The following is a 27,710-nucleotide window of genomic DNA, read 5'->3' on the forward strand; positions in this document are numbered from 1 at the left end:
ATTACATTTATCCAATATTACCACTATAATATTTAGATGTCTAAATACATAGTTATTGTTGTCCACTGTTCATCACGTACGTCAATAAAATTTAAACTTTTATACGCTATAGGGCTTTTAGTTACGTAAAATAGCTAATTATAGTATAGTAGGCTTCCTGCTAAATACCACACTTAAATTAAATATTTTTTCTTACGATAACCCCTAAGTTCTAACCATTTTGTTCTCTTAACAACTTCTTAAATCTATGCTTGTTATTAATTTCTCTAAAATATCTTCACATACTTTTTTTTATGACAGAAGGCAAGTGGCAACCCTAGGCCCTATCCTATAAAATTTATCCATGGACTGTGGACATGGTTATGAAATAAATTAAAAAAAAAACTATAAAACGCGGATACTCGTCGGCAGATAATAATTATTCATTCAATTCAATTACACATTCTTGATTCTTTCAGGCTGAGCTAAGCTCGCCAAAACAGCCCGCGAGATTCCATTAAAAAATAATTAGCAAACCATATTATAGTATGGTTTGCTTGTTAGTTATTATCTTATTCTCATGATCTGTGATTACTGAATAGTATAGTAATAGTAATAGTCTAGAATCTAGATAAAAGTAAACTTCAAAGTCAAACAATTTAAAAATGATATTGTTAAGTGTGATGGAAGCTGATGATTTCAATACTTTCTGGAATTAACTACCTTCATGCTCATTATTTTAGAAATTCTAGATGCCTCATTATGTTAACGAAATCCTTGAAGGTTGGCGATTTTAAGCAGTTGCCATTAGCTTAGTCATCAGTGATTAATAAATTGCCTTCAGCCTGTCACAGCTGCTTAGGTAATTCCGAGTATTCGACCAAGTTTAATTATTAAACACATATAAATAAAATGAGTGAAATCATCAGTTTATCCAAAACAATTGGTATTTGGATATCTGAAAAAAAAAGTCATAAACTTAATTGGAATGAATTAGTAAATGTTTGCCGGCGTCACGGATATAATCTAATAAAAGTTAGTAAATAGAAGATTTATAAAACAATATCTGAGTTTCGCTATCTTATTATTATCTATTCGTTTGACTGTTAACAAATTCTTGCAGTTAAATTTAGATCAGCCTATTGAGGAACAAGGCAATTTAGATGTTTTTCTACACAAATTGACAGATATAATAGCTGCATCAGACCAAGGTGATTCTAAAGTAAGTGCCCTTCAGCACAGCTTGCTTATTTCAATCATTTTCCTTATTGGCTGACTTAAATTAAAAATAAAGACACAATATGAAAATATTACATTTATAATCTTGGCTACCATCACACCTAACATCATATGACTTGGATAAGATTTACATTTACATTTGAATTGTGCAGCAGAATTATTTGCTTTAATATGACATATATTTCAGGCTTCTAGTATTATTGGAAGAGTTGAGCAATACATATCAAATCATCCTAATGTTACTATTATAGATCCCTTAAACAATGTGAGAATTTTGTTAAATAGGTAAGCACTACCATTGTAGACAAATATTAAATTATGAGTAAAAGTATTAATGTGTTCATTATATTCATTAGTTGTAACAATCCAGATTTCTTTATTGCAAGTAATCATACTGCCACTGTTCATAATCATGGATTTCCTATTTTAGATATACATACTATTCAATTATACAAGAAGAGATCTCTCTACAAAAAATAGGTGTTTTCACACCAGCATTTGCTAAATTCACAACAAATAACATAGAACAAAATATTGAGATAATGAAACAGAGAGGAGTAACATTCCCAGTTATATGTAAACCAACCTTAGCACATGGGTCAAAATTAGCCCATGAAATGATTTTGGTTTGCAATCAAAGAGGATTAAATGTATGCAAACCACCCTGTGTTGTGCAAAGTTTTGTTAACCATAGTGCTGTTTTGTATAAGGTTTTTGTTGTTGGTAATAGGTGAGTATATTTAATAGTATATTTCATTATGAGTGCAGAAAGACTGTCATTGCAAAGAGTTCCAATAAATGTATACCCGAGCCGATGCGCCGTCGAAAGTGAGGGCTGACAGTCGGAACAAGTTGCATTGACGGTTCTGCATGTGTACTGAACAACTATTTCTAATACAGTTTAAAAAATAATCAATTTAATAAAATTATTTGCTTTGTTTCTCTTCTCTCCGCGCAATAAATTCATTGTATGTAAATATGTATTGAATTCTTTTACTTTTCCAGTAAAATGTTCTCCCGAAGGATTTTGTGGAATAGTTCTGAGTTTGGGTGGTGTTAATTCAAATAAAATATCGTCGAAATTACTAATTTTGTGCCACAAACAACTCAACTCGCAATAATATTTTTTGGAAAATGCGCCAACCGTAAAATAATATAGCAGAGTTTTTTTTTGTTTTCTTCACCCATTCTGGGTAGGCAAATGAAACTATGACCATACAGCCAAGTCTTCAGTAGAATTTTTTTATTAATATGAAATAAAATTTAATGATATAAATGGAAACCTAACCTAACTTATTGAATACAATCATTAAATCTGATATTGAAACAAATTTGTAGCTTCTTTTTTTAGAAATATTTGCATGAATCATAAAAACTTCTATGATTTTTTTTTAGTAAAAACTTCGTGGTTGTTTTTTTCTTTTTAATAGACATTGCTTTGACAGTTGGGGAAGAGAATGCATGAGTAATAAAAAAATTAAGAACTTGATATTATTCAGATTTTTATATTTCAAAACAGAACTTTATAAAGTTCTGTAATTTCCAGACATATATATTAGACCATAATATATTAAGTCTCAATTTATAAAATAATTATGATGAACTTTGTTTCTAGATATCACATATGCCAGCGGCCCAGTCTAAAGAATTTTTACCCATCGGATGATATGGAACCTATTTACTATAGTACTGGTGAAGTAAGTAAAGCATGCAGTCAGTCAACACTTTCTATTCTAGACCCAAATGAAGTCCAATCAGAAAAAGCCATTGACGATGATAAAGTAAGAATGATAATCAAAGTATTGAGAAAGAGAATTGGGTTATTACTCTTGGGATTTGACATAGTGATTGACAATTGGACAGGTAATCATGCATTAATAGATATAAATGTTTTTCCGAGTTATGATACATTTCCAAATTATTTCGAAAATTTATTAGATTGTATTGAAGAGAATGTTAAAAATAATGAAAATAGGTTTAATGGATTGATTAATGTAGGTTCTAATTCTATTCAGTGTGGAGTGACAGGAATGAATATTAATTAAGATTATATTATATTAATTAAGATAGATCCTACATGAAGCAATCGGCACAAAATTTGTGCTGTTATAATTAATTGTTTTTGGATTAAAATGCGTGTACCTAATATGTGGATTATTTTATTATCAGCTTTTTTGCCATTAAGATAGAGAGGGTTGGATTTATAAATCAATAGCTCGAATTTGATCAGACTGAGTATGTAGGAGTCTCGGGGGACCTTCATTGGGACCGTGCGATTTGGAGTAATTTATGCTGCCAGAGTTGCATCTAAGTATTTAATATTTTTTTTGATATTTTGTGCAATATAGAGAAATTTGTAAACAATCTGCCATTTTAAACTTTTCTATTGGTTACAAGAGATGTGACATTCTGCATATAAGTAGTTTTTTTAATTAATCGATTGCTTTTAGTATGAAAAATCGATGATAATAAATAATTGTTATATTCAAAAAGTACCCAAAACCGAATCAGAGCACCCCACTATCCATGTGGTCTTGTCTGCCCTACCCCTAGAGTGTATATAAAAAATCGGAGGCTCGGAGGAAGAGCAGCCCCCACACGCAGTAACAAAGCACTTTGTTACGCAAGGGTGGAGGGGCTGTCCAAAAAACTTTTAATGTATATTATTCGGTTAGGTTAGGTTAGTATATAAATATATTTTTTTAAATATTGTTACATACTTCTAAAAAAACTCAGATTTTCAATTATTTTTAAAAATTAATATCGCTCTCAAAAATCGATCATTATTTTTTCACATCCCTATTAATATTATAAACGCAAACCGCCATTTCGGATTTTGTTAGAACAGTATGTGATAAGTGTTACAGTGCGGATTATCTGTCAAAATGCCGTTACTTTTTACATAAAGTGCGTTATTTTATTTGCATTTTTTTTTAACTTGGTAAACTATGCTTGGTAAACGACCGGCTCATGTGGATGACTGAGGACCATGGGCCCAGTAAATGTTAAGTAATATGTTATTGGTTTTTTATTATTTTTTTACTTAAATAACTGTTTCTGATACTTGAAATTGGTTGGGGGTGATAACTTTAAAGACTCCAAAATCGAGCTATTGATTTCTAAATTTTTACCGATAGAGGCTTTATATATACTATAAGATGGTATGAACTATATTTTGGCATGTGTTTTAATACAAAAATGTATTATTCAGACTAACGCATTTTTGCATTTGTAAATACGAAAAGTATTAATTTGTTAATATTATGGGCACTTTTTACATGCCTTTGTTTTCTGGTTTAAGTCAAAATGATATTTTTTTAAATTTGCGTGCTTTGATTTAATACTATTCGCTAATCCCATAATCTGAGGTTTACTGTATCTCTCTCATATTTTGTAAATTATTATGACGTTATAAATACTAAATATTAATTTTGAAGTAAAACAAAAAATACATTATTGTATTTTATATGCGAAGTTTCTCAAAATTTAGTTAAAAGTCCTAGAGTAATTACACCCCTTATTTCTATATTTAGTTTAGAATACCTATTTGACAGTACTCAATAAGAAATTGTAACTTGAGATACCCATTGGTATATGAGTCATTCTTACAGTAACCCATAAAAAATCATCAAAAATCAAGTAAATCCATAAAAAAATTAAGTCGGTCTATTAAACTTTTAACTAACATTTTATGAAATTTAAGGCTAATTAGAACTGGTGGAGTTTTCTGATATACCACATTTATAAAGAGAACTAATTGGAATTGATATTATATATAAACAGTGTGAGATGTCATAATTCTAAATAGCTAGAGTTTTACTCAGTCTTACTATATATATATATATATAGGTGTAAATAAATCATACTCATGATTTTTTAAATGTTTATAATGTACGGTGAACACGAATCCCTGTAATATTTCATCGATAAATATTTCTCTAAGGCTACAACATCTAAATACAAGTCGTATCCAATTGCGCATTTGTCAGGCGGTCGTTCTAAATTGACAAATGACAGTCGAAATTCTAAACTCTAATAATACGAAAAGGAAAGAAATAGTTTTAAGTTTCAAATGAGACATCTAGTTGGCAATCGAGCTAATTTATGTTTTAGAACAATGTCGTTAATTGGAATTATAATAGTTAAACTATGTCATTCCAGCTATTTAATTTATGAGACTGATTTTTTAGTATAAGATCTATTTAAGTGTAATTTGTTTAACTTTATATAACAATGTAACTACAGCTCTTATATTAAAATATTTAATACTGATGTTTTTTTTATTACACTTTGTCATAATATGATTCATATTATGATTGTTGTTAGTGAAGAATATATAAAATAGAGTCAAAAGCGTGCATTAACCATTTTTCTAAAGAGGATGTCAAGTGTGTCTCTTTCTTATGAGTAAAATTAATCATTGTACTTATTTATTTTCTTCCTATTGAAACGTATCCACCCGAAAAGAGGAGAATCCTCGAGTTGACGATAACTCGAATTTAGCAATATAGAATTTATATAATTATGTAGTAAAAAAACATTCCATAGACTAAATCTTGTCGACTAAATGTTAGTTAGTTCACGGGTTACAATTGCTTTTTTGAATGAGAAAAAGGTTTTTGTAACAGAGACGCTTATGTAGTGACCGTTATACTCTAGTTTGACGTTATTGGAAAATCATAGACCGCTGCTCTGCTGCTAACTACTAACTAATACTACTTATAAGTTTGCCAAAGTCTTGGCGACGCACCACCCCAATATGACTATCCTTCAAGACAAAAGGGTACCGTTTCTTAAAAGGCCGACATTTGTTATGTGCCTTAGGCACTGTTACGCTACTTAACATCAGATGATACCCTTGAGTCTGTTCTTCAAAAATAAGTAGAAAATGCCGACGTAATGTTATGTATTGTTGAAATAATTTCTTTTGGCATCTAATAACAAAGGAGTTGATTTATGACAGTTAAATGGACATAGTAGTTTGGTTGCTTAATTTACAATTAAGTGCAAAACTGCTGTCGCCCGAGGCGTTGCACTAATCGATGTAAGGCTACTAGTCTAATGCAACAATATTAATGTTGCTCTATTTATTACGCTAAGTAATCAAAGCCTTAACGGATAAATTGGTTTTCTGTAATCGTTATTACCTCAATTGATTTCAAATTATCTTGTAGAATTTAGGTTTTGCCCTTTTGTTTTCAGAGTCTTTTTAAGGCCATATGATTAGGAAAGTTAGTACGGGAAAACACGATCCACTATTATGTCTAGTCGTTATAAGACCGAACAAGAATCGCGTGCAAAGGCAGCTATGTTTACAGATTGTTTTTAATATTATATAGTAAAGGATTTCTATTTTCAGTAAAATAAATCTAAATCTATTTATATTTCAAAGCGGAAGAGGACTTACTGATTCGAATTAAAACCGTATAGAATTGAATTATAATAAGAACGAAATAGTACATTATATGTTGGACATTTGTTTTATATAAATGATTATAAGTCTCGAATAAAGATGTATCTATGTCTTAAAACACTGCGCAGTTGATCTTTGTTTTATTGTTATCGATCAACATTTTCATAACGGTAACATAGTAGTTGTTAATTCGACACAGTTCCGTGCATAAATCACGTGTAGTTAGTGTTGACTACAATTTATTCCACATTACGTAACATCATGGGTTTCCTAGGAAGTCATACACTCTTTATTATTCTTCCTTACTAGAGTTGTGTTGGAAGTGTCTTGTTAGTAATATTGTCCTCAGAAGTTAGAATGAATATAGTTTCCCTAAATTCTGGTAAATTTTCCTATTAGAACAGAGTAAACGCATTATCACGCCAAGGATAATTAAAGTATTTTAGCTGTAGGTATGTTTAATTTCTTGAGACTATATTTTCTGATAAGATATTAAAATAGTAAGCTTAGTCACGTTAAGTACGCACCAGCTTATTACGGTAATTGAACTTTTATTTTTAATTGACAAGAATATTTTTATGGAATTTTCGTAAAAAATACTTCTCGTAATATCAACAAGTAATATAACGCAGCCATACAGAGTGTAAAAAAACAAATATGTAACTAACATAATTAATTTTAAATAAACAAAAACTCCAAAATTATTCAAAATAAATGTATCTTAATTCGTTTCTATCATCAAACTGTTGTATTATTGGTTTTGCAAAAAAAATTGTCTTATCGTAATTTTTTTCGGACTATTGTAATCAATAAAAGTCTAATATTAAAATTAGTACATAATAGTATTAAAAGTTAGCATTAAAACTATTAAAAAAATTATCAATTGTAAATAGTTGTAATTCTTATTGTTTTATATTGTCTATAATCTGTTTTGCGATTCAGTCAGCTGTGGGCAGAACCGGCTGTTGGACGTACGCCGCGCGCGCATTTCGTTTTTCGCGATATTACGCAGCTCTCGTGAAAAAGCATTTTTTTGTGATTTTCACTTGATCAATTAAAGTGTTTCAACTTTTGTGAATCGGTTTTAAATAAATTTTAGTGCCTCTCAATTCGAAGTATATTTATTTTAATGGTTTTAAAGGTTTAATTGTTTTTTGTGCTCAGTGCAGTGATTGGTCACCAAAATGGATCTGTAAAGGTCTGCCGACAGGTAAAAGAAAATAGTGCTTGCAGCTATTATTATTATCCACTTAATAATATAACGCGTGAATTCTGTTTATATATGTTATAAGATTGTGTTTACAACTTCTAATTAAATTGAAAATAAGTCTTTTTCGAGGGCGTCTTCTACACCTTTACATTTTTAAATCCGCACTAACAAACTTATATTTACAAATATGAGACAAACCAACCCACACGTGCTATGCTATGCTATGCCTGAACCAAAAAAATACACCTAATTTAATTCATAGGATGCATATTCCATCTCCTGTCTATAATACAAAACAAAATGCTAAAATGTTTACAAATATAATAATAGCCTAGTCTTGCCTTCATTTTGCGTGTACATGGTGTACACGTTAAATCTTGTAACTTATTCTCGGTTAATAATTTACAGTAGAAACGAACAAAACATGGGAAAACTTTCACATTCATATTACATGCAAATGTCTAGAACAATTTCACTTTAAAGAATACTACAATTTATAGTTTTTATTGGTTGTACCTGTTCATTGAAACAACTTCCATTTTGGGACGAATATTTTATTCATAACGATCTCTCGTATCGTTTTTACGACGTTTTACTATAAATTTTTACTACTTTATACAATTTATTATCAGATAATAAATATCACTGAATAACGAAGCATCTTGTATCACATACAATTTATAAACATTCTAGCTTTTATTATAGTAATAAGATAAATATTTTTATTTTTATATCAAACTTTACACGTAACAGGTAGCTCATTTAAGTAGGTTTAAAGCTTATAAGCGTGCGGCTTTTAATAAAAATAAAGTTTAAATAATAATTTTACCCTGAAGGATTAAGAAAATATCTAAGTAACCTTTTTATAAAAAAAAAATGTTTTTAACATTATCTTTCTTATTAATTGACTCGAATTAAACGCAAAAGATTAAGGAATGTTGTTTTTTATTTAGACTGATGTTAAAGTTGTTAATAATTACGTGAATCTTAAATGTTACTGTGTATAATAGAATGTATATTTGCAGGCTCATCGTAAATTTGTACATGGTATGGCACTCAAATACCTATAACAATGTGTATGAAAATCTTCGTTTGTGTGATGTATTACATGTAGAGGTTATCGTATATTTTGTCTAACTCACTATGGAGCTACAGTTACACATTTCTCTGGAATATCTTTCGATCAGCTATCGTCACATCTATTGAACGAATTAGAATCGCTTGAGTTACGACCTTCGTTCATCGCGGATTCGTAACTGTACTAACTAGTTTGACTGTTTCTAATTGCGTGCACGTTAGGTGTCCATACTTTTTCTTGCCAGTTGCCCAGTGGTTACAACCGGCTTAATATCCGCTGTTTCGCGTGTTTGTTTTCGTTGTGGAAGTCGTTTTCGAGCAAGTGTATGATTATTTTCTATTGTATAAAGAGTGGAAAAAGTAAACTATGTAATGAAGCTGGGGTCAATAAAATCTCTTACAACTATTAAGTAACCGTAAAAGTCTACGAGAATATTTAGAGAGTCAATAATGTAGACTGTAGATAGTAGCTAATCTAGCGATAATAAATAGTTTGGTAATAATACATTTTTCAAGATATATTAAATCGTTATGAAATATAATTGTTATGGACTTGCTAACATACTTTCGTACCTGACTTAAGTTATCCAGAAGCCTATTTAAAAATACCTATATCCCATATTCATATTCAAAATCCTATGTTATAAGTTACAATAATTCAAAACGTTCTAAACCGCGTATGGTAGGTTCATTTTTACTGACGTTGGTATACAAATACCAATTTACTATTTACTTTACGCAACTGAGTATTTTAAATGTAAACTGGACATTGTTAAACACGCGTAATAAGCAAACAAACAATAAAAGATGTTAAGGGGCGCCTTCAGGTGGTCAAGCGTTCGCATTGAGTGGTAGCCGTGAGAATTACAAGTCGTTTTTGCTAAGTGCAAGTTTAAGAGCACGGCTATTTTAAGCAATAGCCTGTTTTTGCTTAATGTTAATTAACTTCCTACTTGAATTTTGTTTTAACGCATTTTAGGAAAACCTTGAATAAAGCTTAGTATATAGAAGTATAATTAGAAAAATCTCTGTACAGTTTTAGTCGCATATAATTTTAACTCGTCATATACATATTCTTATTTTCATCATAGGTTTGTTATAACAAGCGTTCTCAATCTTCTAAGATTAAGCTTCTTAAGCTTTGGGCAAATATTAAGTGTTTAATTATTTAGAAGCGACATGCGTTAAAGAACGCATATTTTGTTTTTGGCTTTCGTTGCCAGCCATTTCAGAAATACACTTCTGGAAAAGCCTGCTTTGTTTGTGTTATAAATAGTCGAGAAAAACCAAGCATGGTTTTTCTCGACTATTTATGCATGGCAAGCAAGGTCCTAACTCTAGATAAAGAAGCATATATCAGCCAGTCCAAAGTATAATACGCGTCCATCCCAGTCTTTTGTTATATCTGACAGGTCAAGGCTGGTGTCGACAATTTGTTCATCTCAAAAGTGTCAGACTGACAGACGTGATCCCATTAAACAATGTGGATAGAAACTTGTAACCAACAATGCAAGTATCCTAAACCAGATGGCGCTGTATGATATTTTAGGGGTTTATTTTAGTGATTTGTGTAAAAAACAGTACATACAGTTATATATTCTAAATATTCCTGGTTATTCCCATAACATAGTGTAAATTATCCTATTTTATATTATCACTTCTAATTAATTAGTTAAGTATGAAAAGCTCTATATAAGTTGCACGAATACCAAGTGCATAGTTAAAGCAGATGTATTGTTTCATTAATTGTGTATTTATCTTTTTATAGAATGCAGATGCTTGCCCCAGGTGTATGCAATACGTACTAAGGGTTAATGCCCATGTCATTAATCGTTGAATTAATCTTTTTGTTAAATTAACTTCGATGCAATGTGTATTGGCAAATTAAACTAATACCTGATGACTAAACTATTTTTGGAGCATATTATTTAATCTTTGAAGTTAAAGTGCGTACACACATTTATTTCCAAAAAATTAAATAAAACGCCTATCCGTGTGAAAAATGCTAGTTTTTAATTATATATGTTAAGTTTAACTTTACTTCCTCACTTTTTCCTCAACTGTCCCAATGACGCGTAGTCGAAGATAAAATTAGTTTATTCACAGACTTTAAAGATAATCGATAGGTATATAATATTTTGGAAAATGCTTATATTGCTTTTTTAATTTATAAAATAAATGATTTAGTTATAGTAATAATGGTCAAGAGCCTAGAAAATTTTACCCTAGTATTTCTCTTGGTCTTTCATAGGAATTTCAGATGAAATATTTTTATTATATTAGAATATATAAGGTAATGCATTACCTTATATATGTACAAAATAATGCAAAGAAAAACTTAATAAGATCTGAGGTTAGTGTCTACTAACTACTAAATACCTAAAATTTTCTGAGCTCTTGGCATTTCACTAGAAATATCTCATAATCTGCTTGTACAGTTGAAATGCTTTGTCAAAAGATTAGAAATAACAATGATTTAACTTTCGATCAAATTCTACACTGAAATAACAATCGGAAATAGATAGCAATTTATATGAATTTGAAGCTTAAGCGGTTGTTTTAAATGATTAGATTAGTAGCGTCCTAGTTTATATTTAATATATAATATTAAGATCTAAGTACATATTTATGAAATCATGATTCATTCCTTGGATTTTGTATGGTAAGAAAATTTCGATAGTTGGACTTTTTATAAAAAATAATAACATTATCGTTCTTATTTACGCAAGTCAAATAACGCAAATGATTAAAGAAAGTTATATAATAGAGATTGAAGTTTATTTTACCTTATCTTTTTATGAAAACTCCTTCGCAATAGCTGTTTTCTGTAATCGATAACCGATGTCATCTGTGCCTAATAAAACTAAAGCGGTTTTGCAACTTTGACAGATGACATAATGAGGCCTTTTGAGGAACGTATATCAAAATAATGAATCCTTGATGTTGTTCATGATTCCCTTTAATGTTGGCAATTTACTTGAAACTGACGCAGGCATGAAAACATCACGTACCACCCCCTGATTATAGTGCGGAGTAAAGCAAAGAATAATTGCCCTCGTTAAAATATTATAGGTTTAAACTTATACCAGCGACACGCTAAGAAGGCCGCTTTTGACACTTTAGGAATATCAATAGCAATAAAATTTACCAGATTGAAAATGGAATGTTTATGTTGTAAAAAATAATTCGGTATACAATTTCCAATCGAATTCCTACCATTATTGTGACGTGGAATATTAGACCCTATGATTGAGAAAAGTGCATGTATGCGCCCATATGCCTAAAACATTTCTGCGCTACGGTAATTCAAATTCCAAAAAATATGTTTTACGAGAATAATTCAAAAACGCTATCTTACTGCGGTTTTGGTAGAGCACCGAGGCAAACCCGTGATCTTTAAATACGGTATGTATGATAATGTGGTATTTACTTTGACCAACTATTCCATACATGCTTAAAACAGATATTGCAGTCAGTTAAGGAGATTTTGCTTAATTTGGCACTTAATGAGGTAACGTGCCGAAAGTTGAACTTTTTTTATCGTTCTTACATTGTAAGGATGATACAATCTGTGCTCATTATAAATGAGGTATGCTTAAAACGTTTATCAGTTTTTCTTACATATTATACGCGCAATTTTAAGGCCAATTTGAATTCATTTTCGTAGGAAATGTTAAAAATTTATATTATGATTTTAAATAACATATATTAGGCGCTATTAATTTATCAAACATAGTCAAGGTCGTAGGTATGTTGCTATTTAATAAAATGCAATTATCTTTTTTTTTTTTTTTTTTTTTTTTTTATAGAACAGGGGGCAAACGGGCAGGAGGCTCACCTGATGTTAAGTGATACCGCCGCCCATGGACACCCTCAATGCCAGAGGGCTCGCGAGTGCGTTGCCGGCCTTTTAAGAATTGGTACGCTCTTTTCTTGAAGGACCCTAAGTCGAATTGGTTCGGAAATACTTCAGTTGGCAGCTGGTTCCACAGAGTGGTGGTGCGCGGCAAAAACTGCCTGGAAAAACGCGCAGTTGTGGAACGGCGGACGTCGAGGTGATACGGGTGGAATTTCGTATTCTGCCTCGACGTCCGATGATGAAACTCAGCTGCAGGTATTAATCCGAACAACTCCTCTGAACACTCTCCATGGTAAATGCGGTAGAAGATGCAGAGAGACCCCACATCTCTACGCAACGCCAAAGGATCAAGCCGCTTGGAGAGATTTTGGTCGTCGACGATTCGAACCGCTCTTCGTTGAATACGGTCAAGTGGAAGAAGCTGGTACTGGGGAGCACCCGCCCAAAGGTGGGAACAGTACTCCATGTGGGGCCGAATTTGAGCTTTATATAGTTGCAAGCGGTGGCCCGGAGTGAAGTACCGTCTCGCCCTGCTGAGCACACCAAGCTTTTTGGAGGCTAATTTTGCCTTTCCCTCCAAGTGACCGCGAAACTGAACGTCGTTCGATATGTCAACGCCAAGTATTCCAATGCTGGCTGTGGCTTTAAGGAGAGTGTTTTCGAAAAGAGGAGTAGCGACAAAGGGTGTTTTTTTAGCGGAAAACGCGCAAACTTGTGTCTTTTTGGGGTTAAATTGGACTAGGTTTAGTCTGCCCCAGTCAGAGACTCCACATAGTAGGGTTTCTACTTCAGACACAAGTTTGTTCCGGTACTCATCGACATCTGCCCGAGAAATACTTGCCCGGCCAGTGTAAAGAGTGTCCCCAGTGCTGTCATCCGCATAGCAGTGAATGTTGCTAAGTTGCAACATATCATTGATATGCAGAAGAAACAGGGTCGGGGATAAAACACAGCCTTGTGGGACCCCAGCGTTCACGGGTTTAAGGTCGGAACATGCTCCGTCGATGACGACCTTGATGCTCCGATCGGCCAGAAAGCTGGAGATCCAATCGCATAATTTCTCGGGAAGCCCGTAGGCTGGAAGCTTCGAGAGCAGTGCTCTGTGCCACACCCGATCGAAGGCTTTCGCTATGTCCAAACTAACCGCTAGAGCCTCCCCCTTGGACTCAATTGCCTCCGCCCATCTATGCGTAAGGTATACAAGAAGGTCACCAGCCGAACGACCACGACGAAAGCCGTACTGAGAGTCACTTATCAGCTGGTGGCCCTCCAGATACTCCAGGAGCTGGCAATTAATAATGGATTCCATTATTTTGGAGAACAAGGAGGTTATCGCTATTGGGCGATAGTTGGACGGATCGGAGCGATCGCCTTTTTTAGGGATCGGATGTATCGATGCGATCTTCCAGCACTCCGGGACAGTGCCAAGCGAGTACAGGTACCGGAAAAGGCGCGTTAAGACCGGAGCCAACTCAGGAGCACAAGTACGCAGCACAATTGGAGGAATACCATCCGGCCCGCTCGACTTATGTATGTCCAAGGAAGATAATGCTTTACGGACAGCACGTTGCCGGAATGTAACTTCCGGCATCGAAGAATCACACCGTGAAATGCTCGGTGGTGATCTCCCTTGGTCATCCAAAGTCGAGTTGGACGCGAAGAGACAGCCTAAAAGGTCGGCCTTCTCCTTCGCAGTGTGGGCCAGCGAGTCATCCTCCCTGTGCAATGGTGGAATGGAAGGCTGACAAAAATTCCCTTGGACAGCTTTGGCTAGAGACCAGAAGGCTCGAGTCCCCGAAGGGAGTTGGGCCAATCTCTCGCCAAATCTGGCAATGTGCTCTGACTTTGCTTTAGTGATTTCCCGTTTGAAGGACCTGGAGGCTGAGTTATATGCTTTTTTGAGTTCGCTGGTATTAGCATCACGAGATTTCGCCGCTTCTGCCCATGCCTTAAAGCATTCTCGCTTTCGACGCGAGGCTGTCTTGCAAGAACGCTTAAACCAGGGCTGAGACTTGCCACCGATCGGCACCGCAGAAAAAGGAATAAAGAGTTCCATTCCCTGCAGAACCACTTCGGCGACAGAGGCAGCGACGGAATCTGGAGCTTCAGACGAAAAGCAAATAGGCCCCCAAGGGTAGGACGCAAAGAAAGACCGCATCCCGTCCCAATCTGCTGACTTGTAGTGCCAAATACGGCGAAAACCCAAAAAGCGCGACCGCGAAGGGCGCGTAGATGGCACAGTACTCCGGACCACACAATGATCCGATGAACCCAATGGCGGGTCAACGGAGACTTGATAGTTCTCCGGATGCGAAGTCAGCAGAAGGTCCAACAAAGAGGGTTTATGACCGTCCACATCTGGTATTCGCGTAATCGCAGGGACCATTTGTGTCAGGTCGTAGGCTAAAGCAAAGTCGTGAAAGGATCTTCCCGCGTGATCGGTGGTTTCAGAGCCGAGCCAATCGGCATGGTGGGCGTTAAAATCGCCAAGTATCACGATTTCGGCGGTAGGAACCCTTTCAAGCAGGGAATCTGTAGCCATTTGGATGTGCTCGATGAGTCGGTCAGTTTCGTCATTTCCGCTATGGGACCTATACAGGCACGCATAGAATCGCGGATGGTCATCGCAGTCTATGCGGAGCCAGAGGTTAGATAGGTCCCTTCCTTCAAGCGTCCCAAGGCGACGAGAACAGATATCCTCTCTGACGTACACGCAAACTTCCGCCCGCGGCACAAATGAATGTTCCAATTTGTACCCCGGGTAGGAGAGGTAAGAAGTATCAGCCGGGGAGGATATCTGAGTCTCAGTGAGGAAGAATAAGGCCGGCTTCGCAGATTCAAGGTGAAAGTGAACCGCGTTTAGGTTTGAGTTGAGCCCCCTAACATTGGTGAAGTCCACTGTGAGCGTGGAAGGGGTTGCCTTCGGCGAATTCTTCCGTTTGCCCCGAGATCGAAACCTAAAACTAGAACTGGATGTTTTGTTTAGAGCGCAGTTTTTGCCCACCCCAGAATACGAAGGGCAGCCTGTGCATCCACCACCGGATACTGATTGTTCCGATGATGGACGCCCAGAGGGGGATTCTCCACGTGTGGTACCCCCCTGGGGTAATCTTTCTTTAAACTGCACCGTCATACTCTGGGGAAGGGGGGGGGGGGGATGGGCTCCGGGAGTCTCACTCACCGAACGAAACGCGAGTACAATAAGATAAACCTATTGCATCACTTCACGCCGGTTTTCTGTGAGACAGTGGTACTGCCCCGGTCGTGCCTGCCCATTTGGCTGAAGCCCGAAAGCAACAGCATGGCACTCCCACTAGGAAGGGGGTTGACTGATTGCACTGGTGAAATAACCTCTTTCACAGGTTATTTCACCAGTGGGCGATGGGGTCGTCAGGTCCCTACGCCTTTTATACACCTACATAAAATTAAAAAAAAAACAGTGGTGCTACAATCATTTTCGGTATCATATTTCCGTATATATTTCAAGATCACTTGTAGGTGGTCAGTCTCGTGTGCCTGACACACGCCGTTGACTTTTTGGGTCTAAGGGAAGCCGGTTTCCTCACGATGTTTTCCGTCACCGTTCGAGCAATTAAATGTGGATATAGACAAAGTCCACCTACGATTTTAGGGATGAGAGTTCCACGCTAAAGTCACTATGGCATACTGCAATATAGCTCAACTGTTTTATAGACAATATTAAAAAAAATTATATTTGTCATACATAAGGAGGTATATCTGGTATATACAAAATCCGAATTATGAAAATTAATCATAAATAGATAATCTAACCATAGTATAATAAATGTAATGTATATAAGTACTATGGAATGGGTTAACAAACTGATTTTATAAAATTAATTATAGATGGCGTCGTGATAATGAAAATCGACAGCTTAGTATAATAATTAATCTGTTTACTAACGCATCACTGCAATCTTTTTCTACCTGCATTATGCACCTGCTTAGACGGGTCTAGAGAATAATTTTCCGGCCAATGCTACACGACAATTATGTCCGCTACTGTGATGTAATTGTTAATGATAAAGTGGCTCAGACTCCATTAGTTCCCCTTGAATTCTTTAAGATTTTTCTGACCTATGCCATGCCATGTTTATGTTTATAAGTTTAATATATTTTTAGTAATCGATTCTAAATCACAATCATCATTGTTATATGACAAAGAGGTTAAGTTTCTTTGTAAGCTGCTGTCTACATCTGAATCATATTGTAAGCAAAATCTACATAATTGTGATATGTGTTTTTCGCAATATTTTTAGATTGCCATATTAATTTCTTCCAGTTTGCACGCAAATTAACTAATGTCGTGTAGAAGAAAACACGTTTTTATGATACATAATCTACATTAAAATTGCATAGTATAGAATCAAAAATGTATTAACTTCTTTCCACACTCATATATTTTAATTAGATATAAAAGGAAAGCGGAGCATTTAATCTATGTTATGATTATAAGGTAGTTTATCTCTTATTACGGAAGGCGATACGCTTATTTGATTCCAGATATCACAACTACTATTTATGCAAAAGGGATCCATACAAACTTTATAATATAGGTAATAAATGAGAAATCTAAATTACGTTTGAAAATAAAATAAATGAGCTTCTTAAATGTTTATAGCAATTATTGCAAACTATTAGATAGTCTGTAAGTTGAGGTTCAATTTCCACACTATAATAAATTTATTATTTAAATAAATAATTTCCTAGTACACTTAAGTATTAATTGGATTAGTCACGATTTAAACCAATTCTTCTTCTAAAACACACTAATCAAGATATTACAAAAAGTAATAATTAATAAATACATCCTAGGCTTTTTTACTTTTTGAAATTCGAATAACACTACTATATGTATGTGTTAAGTAATGACTAGAAGCCTATGCTGGAAGCCACAATGCTCTTAAAACTGGGTGGGTGTAAATTAGCTGGGTCACCAGGTAAAAGGTGACTACTCTGTGGCAAATATACAGTGTCTATTGTCTGCGAGCTTTCTACTAACGATATACATGTAACCACGTAGGTTTTACCATAAATTACTATACACACTGTATATTCAATACTATAAAAGTTATTTTGTTGAATTTTATAATTTATATTGTTTCCGTGTAAGTATTGTGTATTGAATATTGACCCAATACTTACTTCGTGTATTGCAGTAGGTACAAGTAGGATCTGTGTATCTTTTTTTAATTATGTGCCTTCTTAAAAAAGTCCTTAAACTCTATATATTATAAAACATGGACTAAAGATAGTGTCGCGTTTTTGCTAGTGTTAACTATATGTAGTTCAACTATTGTAAAATCATATTTGTAATATATGAAGTAGAAATGATTCATTTTCTCTAAATTGAAATCTACAAAAAACATATTTCTTTAATATTTCCTTTTAAATGTGATATCATTTAGATATTTTTATAAAAAAATGAACATTTACTACAGAGGTTCTAGACACAACCAAGCTTTATTATCTAGTAAACAATCGTAGTAATATTTAAAATAACCTGCCTATATTAGAAGTGGTAAAAGCTAAAGGGTATCAAATTGATGAGCTAAGCCGGCTCTCACGGTTTCGTTCATTTGGCTAACAATTCGCAATCGTTATCGACTAATACACACCGAAGCCACGTTGTACATCCATTTATGGAAGCAATGGATGGAACGGATTTCTAAACTGAAATATGTTGTATTGTATTAGATTAAAATTAACATTCAAAGATGAGGAAATGCGCTGTAGCGTGCGACTGCGTGGAATTGGGATATTTTCTCCCATTCATATATTGTTGTAAATAAAATAAACAAACTTACTTTCCATACGCCGACCGGAACTTCACCCACGCCTATGTTATTTGCTATGGAAATCGTCGTTTAGGTACTTTAAAGTTTCTGCGTATCAGATCTTTACGAATTGTAGCTAAATTAATTTGACTTATATTTATTTTTTGAAAACCTTAAGTGTCTGTAAAATGACACGCTTCGTCGTATTATCGAGAGCAATAATTATTGTAATGTACATCGAGTAAATCAAGTTTGTGAAGAATTCATACAACATATTAGATACTGCCTTGTATAGATATAAAAGGTAGACAATCAGAAGAAATAGATCTAATTATTTTTACAGCTAAGGTACTCCTTCACAGCCTCTTAAAATCATTAGTAAGTATTGTAAGTGTAACAGTTTGTTTATGTTAATCTTTATATGAAGAGCGTATTGTCTTGAATTGGACTTGGGAAAGATACAGACGTAATCCTATGCAGATTCGAAAGCGTCGACAACTTTTCTAAATTTTTAATACAACGATATATCATTGTTATCTGACTTACGAATAAAAGCAAATACGTGTACATTGAAATTGCATATTATTACTGCTATTACAGAGATGGATGGACTTTCGTCAATTTCAAAGCCCTATTGTAGTTTAGCTCTCAATAAAAACGATTTCACAATACATGGCCTGAATAACGTTACTCAACTGAGGCACTTGAAATTACAATTTCATGATTCTATATGTATATAGTATGTATATGTGTATAGTATAGTAAAAAGAGTACCGAGAGTTTTTTACGACGGCTTTTTCTCTCGGCCAACACCCTCTGTCTTCTTTGCCGATGAGTAGGGATGCCAACAGTTTAGAATTTAATGACGCGGAATAAGTGATACCATACCTCTTATGTTCCAAAATAAACGTATTTTATTTTTAATTTTTTAGTCTTATGTTCCAAAATAAACGTATTTTAATTTTAATTTTTTAGTCATTTAATGTACTTTCTTAATGAAACATTATTTTCTTAATATAGCAGAGCAACTGAAAATGGGTATAAAGGTTTCTTATATTTTTGTAGAACAGGAGGCAAATGTATAGCTCACCTGATGTTTAGTGATACTGGCGCCTATGAAGACTCAACCAATTGGCTCGCGAGTGCGTTGCATTTTAAAATACTGTCTCTAAGGTCAAATACGAATTTATTTCTTATAACAGTTACTTTTCTTTCATAAGAGGTTTAACGTACTCAATCGGATAAACAATTGACACAACTTTGTTCATGTGGCAATGTAATTTGATAGAAAAATTCGGAATTTAGTAATGTTCCAGACTTATTTAAACTAGATAGTCTTCCCATATATGGGGCACGAAGACACAATTTGCCGTTCCCAACGAAATTAGATCGCCATTCACTGCCTGTTGTCCGCTTGGATGAAAATCAGCGCTGTGGCCATCCCGGGTGCAAAATTCTACACCATTTTATTTTTTAATTATATAGCTATACTTGCATGTACTTTATGATTTCAATACTATGTCTACTTATTTAATACACGTTAAGTTTAATCTTAGTGAGTAACAATTGTTTTTTTATTAAAAAGTAGATATGCTTAACAACTGATCTATATTCTTTGATTTCCCTGCGAAGTGAAAGTGAGCCCTCCGATACGATCGGCCTCATTAGTGGCTCACGTCTGCGCCCGCGCAACAGCTTTAGCTCTCTCGTCATAATTCAATTAACTTTTCAATATTGTGACAGCATTTCGTTTAAGTTCCGGTATATTGTTAATATTTAAAAAAATCTGCATTTCGGTTTATTTATTTATTTACTTATTTAGTACTGCTACGGCTAAGATATAAATTATATACAAACAAATTCACTGAGAATATAGCCAAAGATAGATTACATGATACATTATACAACAAAAAGATTTATAAAAGGGAACAAATTTATTTTAAATTATTATATTTATTTTAATTAAATAAGTTTATTTTCATTAAAATATAGAGAACAAAATTCATATACAAATAAATAAAAAGTAAAATATATCAAGGCATCGCCGTATACTGTTGCTATAATATTCAAACAAATCAAAATATTGGCTAAATAAATGAGCTTAAACCATTTAACTATAATATATAAGTAAAACTATATATAGAAATAGATAGTTAACGTGTCAACCAAGAACTTTTACTGATGTTCTTGGTAAACAGTGAAGGCAATTTCCCGTGTGAAAAATTGGAACTTCGTCCAATCAATGGATTGATGACAAAATTTCACAGGGCGGGCGTTGTTAAAATATTCTATTCATTTTCAGCCAATAAATGTGTTTACATGAAAACGTTCAACTTTTTACGAAAACACTTTTATTTTATTACAAATTTGAGATTTAACTAAAATGATTATTTTATACTTTTATTTAAATTTTCTGTTCGTAGTTATTTTTTATTCATAATAGTTTGCTATAAAAAATCTAGTTGCCAAAACATTTTTCTAAGGCAATATCTGACAATACTCAAGATATTCTAGCGAAATTAAATTTATTTACAACTATTTCATGCTTCATAAATATTTAAGTTTATAATCTACACGATAATAACCTCCGGCCTCACTAAACGCACTATACAAAGAAGTTTTAATTTCAATGGCTATGTCAAAACATGAAGTCGTTAACACTACAGACAGATCTTTGAACTGTGTTTTTACAAATTGAATGCGTCATCACGATCTCTCGTTGAATAATGGAACTCAATTTATCGTTACTCAAAGCTTTTACCGACTTGAAAAAGAGACTAAATTCGAACGATAATGGAACGATATTAACATTGCTACTATTTAAAATTCTGATTCTGATGATTTTGCTCTTAAAATTCCCTTCAAGTGAAATTACGACTTAACCTATGATTCCTCACGTAACTTTCACAGGAAAAGAGAGTGTTAAAGTGTATGGACAGAAAGTCCATTTGTACACGGCCGGGATCAAACCTAAGACGTCAGAAATAAGGGTCTTGCTACTACGCCAACACTCCTCTACGTTTGTTATATTCGAAAATTGCGGATAATGTAGTTAGACATACCTCGGACTACTAAAATTCATTTCTGACCTACAAATGAATTTCCAACCTCAACCTACTGAAGTCAACTTGAAGTTCTATCCTTGCCGAATTACAATTGTAGGTGCCCGTGAGGCCATTTACGCAGGCTATGATATACTGAGTAAGATACCAGACGTCATTGATAAAACTCTTTTTTCGGTACAGTAAGTTAATTTTACGGTTAGATAAACAGCGTTTACAAAGCAATTTCTTGCTGCGTAAATTGTCAAGTGCTTTGTAGTTCGAATATATTTAATATATATTGAATACCGATACCATATAAATATATACATAGAACATAAATGATTTCGACGTATTTACGTAGTAAACTTCAATTTAAGTCATAAACTGTTAAATTTATGTTTCCAGCACATGTTTCGTATGAGTTTGGACTTCGAGAAATGTTGGAAGTTTGAAATAACTTCGCTTGGAGTCACGTCACAAATTTGAAGCTTATTCATCGTATCTTTCTTTCAGGTATTACCTTATCTATATATATTTGATTATCTAGAAAGCATTGACATATAGGAAGCCTATTTAAAATACGGTTACTTGAAACCAAAATAAAATGCTGAAATAAAAAATTACCTACAATGTAGTTTGAAACTGGTCTTATGTGTTTATTTTATAATCTCATGAAATCTAATCAAATCAAATCTTCAGGTCATGAAACCAAATTATGACGAAGGCATTAGCTTAATGGATATAATTATTTATTAGAATCATACATTTTAATAAACCATCAGCTCTACTGGACGGTAGATTCTCTGTCAAAACGGAAGTAGCTAACAGTTACCTTTCGAATAGTAAATGGGAAAGATTGTAGTCATGCTGCTAAGTGATATTGAATCGTAAAATTCATATTTTGGGGCACTCAATACGTCCGTTGAGTTCTTAATATTATATTCGATATTCATACAAATATTTGTAGATTCTACCCTGCCACGTTAGCAATTCTTCTACAAGATACCTGTATGAAAACGTTAAGAAAAAATCTAGAAACCTAAACGAACTGTTCGGTTAAACCGATGATTTTTTTCGATAGTCGACCTTATTTACGTAAAGTACATTAAATATTCTCCTATTTATTTTCTACAGTGACATTTATACGTTTCTATATTTGTGTATCGTTTTCCAACTTCTTACATCGTTTTAGTTTTGCTTCACCGCATCTTCTGCGACTTTGTTGTAGTTGTTTGGTTCATGGTTTTTATGTCTTGAATCAAGTCTGTCAGACATTAGTCACTTTAAAGCCTAAATCTACATTCCACATCATCAGTTTGAAACCTTGAGCAATTTGTCAACAAGTGGTGTATATAGTTTCGCTGGTCTAGCTGTGCAAATAAATGCGACCAACCTAAAAATGTAGCGCCCAGGTATCTTTTACTAATGTGAAGATACTAGTAAATAATAAAACAGAGCGGTGCTCTCACAGTTGTTTTGAAGTGTGTCAGTACTTTGTCTAAAAGTAAACACGCTTTATGAACGCTTGTTACTTGACACTAATTGTTATTGTGTAAAAATTCTAATACCGTTGTTTTAATTATTAACTCGAGTATTATAGAGGTCGATGACTGACGAGTTTTATTGATAGCAATTCTATTGGTAGCAGTTCAAAATAACAAGCCATAAAAATGTTTAGGGGCCTCGTACGCCTAACCGTTTTTGAACAAATGTAGTAGGAAACGACGGGTATAATTTTTAAGGGACTAAACCCAATTGTGGGTTGAATGATTGAATGGTTGAAAATGATTTAATTTCCTTCTATAAATAAACCAATAAATATTTATACTCGCATTCATATAAGAAATCTAAATTTGATATATTGTCTAGTGTATTTTTGGTTGGTTATTTCTTTTTAATGAAATTATTTTACGATGAATTGTGAATTTTTAACTTTTTATTTTATATCATATGTAAAATTCCTGCTACGAAAGATATTTATCATACGATATTATTCATATTCCAATATCATTTTAAAACTTTCAAATTCAATTAAGTTTTACTACTTAATTTTGATATTAGCTGTCTAAACTAGAATTTTACGTAACCATAACCCTTGTTCATATGTTTTTAACCTACTTTGCATCACTTTCTCTTAACTAGTGTGCCCTTAATTTCACTATGTATTTGTACTCGGACTTTATGAACATAACTGTACGTTCGTAATATTTTTTTTTTGGGAAAAGGGATACTCTCCTTTAATAAAATCCCAGAGACTCTTTTATCTTTGCCTTTTAATAAACTTAATAAATATATTAAAGAAAAGCTGTATAAAAATGTTTACTATAAAGTTAGCGATTATCTAGTTGATAAAAGGGTCTGGGACTAGTGCTGGGCAGGCTACTTCTAATTAATTTGCTATATTTGTTTTAAAATTAGTATTGTATGATGATTTGCTTTTTTAAAAGAGTACCGAGAGTTTTTAACGCGGGTTTTTTCTCTCAGCCTAAACGTATTTTATTTATTTTAATAAAATAAAATGATTTCCGGGGTTAAGCGGTTTTATAGTATATAATGATATTTTTTATAGACTAATGATATAAACGGTTTTAATAAAATTATTTTATTATCGGACTAATGACAAACCAACGAGCAACAGCTAACCGTCTCTCTTCTGCTTACTGGCAACAACGAGGTGGTCACATGTGCGTATTGTTTGGGCGAGTGGTACTATATTTTCTTGAAGTAGTTTTAATCACTTCCATAAAACAAATATAGAAAATAGCAAATTCTGCCCAATAGCACTGCAAATATTAAGAAAAAACTCCGCAATTTTTTTTGTTTGCACCCCCTATTTTGTGATTAGTAGCAGCAGTAATTGCACATTTCTAGTTTGAATTGTGACAATAATAAAACGTCAATTCTTAAAAACAATCTAAACGGGAAGGTACTCATGTATGTATGGTATATTTACGTTATCCCAAACACGTGTCGCAAAACTAATAAACAGTCTAAAAAAGGAGTGGTTCAAGAATTTATCTTGAACTTGATTTAGAACAATACACACCTACAAAACTCACTATTGGCGTGGGCGAAATAGCTTGTTGTAAAAAATATTTAAAACAACCTTGGTAATGGTACTTTGGCTAAACACAAAGTTAATCATCGAATTTGATAGTATATAGCAATATTGTAGACTATTTGTTATTAATATTGCGCCTGTAAAGTTGATTATTATACAAAAAAAAAATTAATGCTTCTGTGATTGTTAAATGGTCAAACTCTTCATATATTTCAAGTTTCCACCTTAAAATGCCATTAACCAAGCAGCAGGTAAATCGCAAAAGAAGGTTCATCACTGAAAATATAATACAAGCAATAATCCTTAATGAACTACAGTAACGATATCAACTTTATTCTAAACTGACAAAACGCGTGCGACAGCGTTTTGCTTTTTTTAAATCAACTTTCATAACATAATTTTAATACGTCCTTGGTATAGAAATTTGCATTTATTGCGAAGACTGAGTTTATGAATGTATAACATATCTAGCAGCGTTTAACAATTTTCATAGAAGTCAATAAAGAGCGAGGGTGCCGTATAACATTCTAAGGAAACATTTTTTTAATATAAATTATCTCTGCACCATGACACAATTATTTATTATTTATTATTATTATTTTTAATATAAAAAAGATTTTTTGTTGTTAGTAAACTATCGGGCCCGACGGACGATATCAAAATCAAGAAGATAAAAAAATCATCAAAATAGAATCTTTAGGAAAAGTTTCACTATTTAATTACAACGACGCACAGAAGATTTATATAAGTAACGATATGCTTAGAAGATGCATAACCAGGCTGTGATCTTGATCGAAGACATGTGTTACCTCATCAAAAAATGTTGTATGTATGTAAATATCAGAAAGTGCTTTGAAATGCAATATCGCAATATTGGCACTAGAGAGAAGAGGCCTAATCTGTAAAATTGCCATTCTACTTCCGCAATGGCAAGTAATAAATCATTTCTGTTTGCAAAAAATGTTGTATTAATGTCATTAATACTATTGTTAGGCGGATCGAAGTTTGCCGGGTCAGCTAGTAATGATATAAACATAAAGAATTGTTCTATGCTAGCGTTTTACAATAATGTACGTATCTCTTGCTCAGATTTATGCAAAGCCGATTCCCATGCAAATTAATCCTTCTGATCGTCGATCAGTGACAGATGTTCATTTCAGTGCGTTTGAATAATCGCCTTCTGCGTCATTCAGCCCGTGTTGCAATTGTACATTTGTGTTACAATGTCTTGTATTATTTGAAAAGATTTACTAAGAGTGTTTTATTCCGAGACAACAAAACAACTTATTTTATGCTGTCGAAATAACTGTGACTATTTTATCTTAAAATATTTGTTCTATTTTATATGCAGTTCCGCTAGGATTCAAAAAACCAGGAAGATCTCTAAGATGCGGTTGCAGTGGGTATAAAAGGTGGTTTTAAATTCGAAAAACCCATGCCGCTCCCGGAGCAGCAGAAAAGCTTGTAGTGTTGGCCTGTGTTGTGTGTAGAGTTACACACAACACAGGCCTTTGGTTATACGCTGAAGATTGCACATTGGATATGAAAAGCAGGAGCCGATACACTAGACATTTTTTAAACCAAACTTTATATAGGTTTTTGGTTTAAGGCTTTTTATTTATATTATCCAATTATATAAAAAAAGTCAATGGCGCTACAACATTTTTAGGTCTGAGCTTCAGATTTCTGTATCTGTTTCATGTTTAGTTTGATAATCTAATAGGCAAGTAGGTGATCCTGTGCCTGACACAAAGAAAATCCATTAGTGCACAGCTAGGGATCGAACCTACGACCTCAGGTATGGTAGTCGCACGCTGAATCTACTAGGCCAATACTGCTCTATCTAATTATAGAGTTAAACAAGTTTTTAAACGTATACAAATGTTTTTCACAAGTCAAACCCTATTCCAACAGAAAGCTTTGCATTTCAAGCTAAAATCCTATCCTATTTTAATTACCGGAAAAAGCAGAGATCACTGAATTGATAAATTCGATTAATCACAAACTTTATATATTGCTCTGTTGAATTCGACGCGTCGCGATGTTTGAATAACGAATTTTCCATTGTAATTTCATTAGTATTTGATGTTTTATTTAAATGAAATTTTAAGTCATATTTTCATTAACGTACATAATTGTATATATAATATAATTATATGTAATAAATATTAATAAACGATTCGTAAATTCGCCAAGATTCCTAGGTATACATAATACAATGATGTATTTTGATTAGACAGCGCAAGGAAATATACCAAATAGATAAAAATTTATACAGAAAAAGTTTTAATTAAATACGTTGCCTTCCTGAAAATGATTTAAATATTTTAAATGCTAGATACTTATTTACCTAATTAATTTACAGCAAAAGACAAACAAAGAAGGTATGGTGCTGCTACTCGACTTGATCATGACCTGACAGAAAAACATTTATAATTAACAGAATAACACACACATAAGATTATGACGTTTTTACCCTCCAGAAATGTAACATTACTACCACTACTAGTATGCATTTCTAATTACAGCTACACAACTGCTACAGTACTACTTACAAACTATGTAAGAAATAAAATTATGACATTCTTAATTTCAGTTTACATCGTTTTGGACATATTTATATTGTCTCGCAAAACGACATTAAAACTTCATCAATAACAATAAACCCACACGTATAACGGCGTCAAGTAAATTATTGAGTTTGTGGGCGGAAGTATTTCCTGACCCGCTTTGAACTTATAATGTGACTTTGATACACTGAACTTTCCCGTATCTTTGTTTCTACTTATCCTGAGTTGAAGTTTGAATACATATTGGCATTTTCAGCGTGTTTACAAAAAATCCACAGAATTTGTAAAGTTCTTTTATTGCTCGTTCAATCTCCGTCATTTAATAGCCGTATAAGTGTTTTCCTTAAGACATACGGACAAAGGAATTTCTGAGACCATCTTCGGTCACAGAAATAGATCTGTGTCAACAATGAGCGGTTTTACTTTTGGTTGGGTCCTCATGCCAAAGCTGGAGAATTGT

General features: G+C 33.4%; 2 protein-coding genes across 2 annotated transcripts in view; both read left to right on the plus strand.

Moving 5' to 3' along the window:
* Positions 1-533: 533 nt before the first annotated feature.
* Positions 534-5,265, plus strand: LOC110991381 (inositol-tetrakisphosphate 1-kinase-like). Its single transcript, XM_022256727.2, has 5 exons — positions 534-1,014; positions 1,103-1,201; positions 1,406-1,503; positions 1,649-1,948; positions 2,834-5,265. Exons 1-5 carry the CDS (start codon positions 892-894, stop codon positions 3,261-3,263), a joined length of 1,050 nt encoding a protein of 349 aa, XP_022112419.2. The 5' UTR covers positions 534-891; the 3' UTR covers positions 3,264-5,265.
* Positions 5,266-7,585: 2,320 nt separating this feature from the next.
* Positions 7,586-27,710, plus strand: part of LOC110991377 (apoptosis-stimulating of p53 protein 1) — a 176,068-nt gene continuing 155,943 nt past the window's right edge. Inside the window, exon 1 of the mRNA XM_022256721.2 lies at positions 7,586-7,841. The gene's annotated coding sequence lies outside the window, so the exon portion shown is untranslated. The remainder of the gene's footprint in view (positions 7,842-27,710) is intronic.

The sequence above is a fragment of the Pieris rapae genome, chromosome 6 (genome assembly GCF_905147795.1).
Source record: "Pieris rapae chromosome 6, ilPieRapa1.1, whole genome shotgun sequence".
Lineage (NCBI taxonomy): Eukaryota > Metazoa > Arthropoda > Insecta > Lepidoptera > Pieridae > Pieris > Pieris rapae.

Bases quoted from the DNA above. Each gene is read 5' to 3' on its own strand.
- LOC110991381 (XM_022256727.2), top strand. From the start codon at position 892: ATGAGTGAAATCATCAGTTTATCCAAAACAATTGGTATTTGGATATCT. The intron at 1,504-1,648 runs GTAAGCACTACC...TTCCTATTTTAG, and splicing joins GTGAGAATTTTGTTAAATAG to ATATACATACTATTCAATTA. The intron at 1,949-2,833 runs GTGAGTATATTT...CTTTGTTTCTAG, and splicing joins GTTTTTGTTGTTGGTAATAG to ATATCACATATGCCAGCGGC.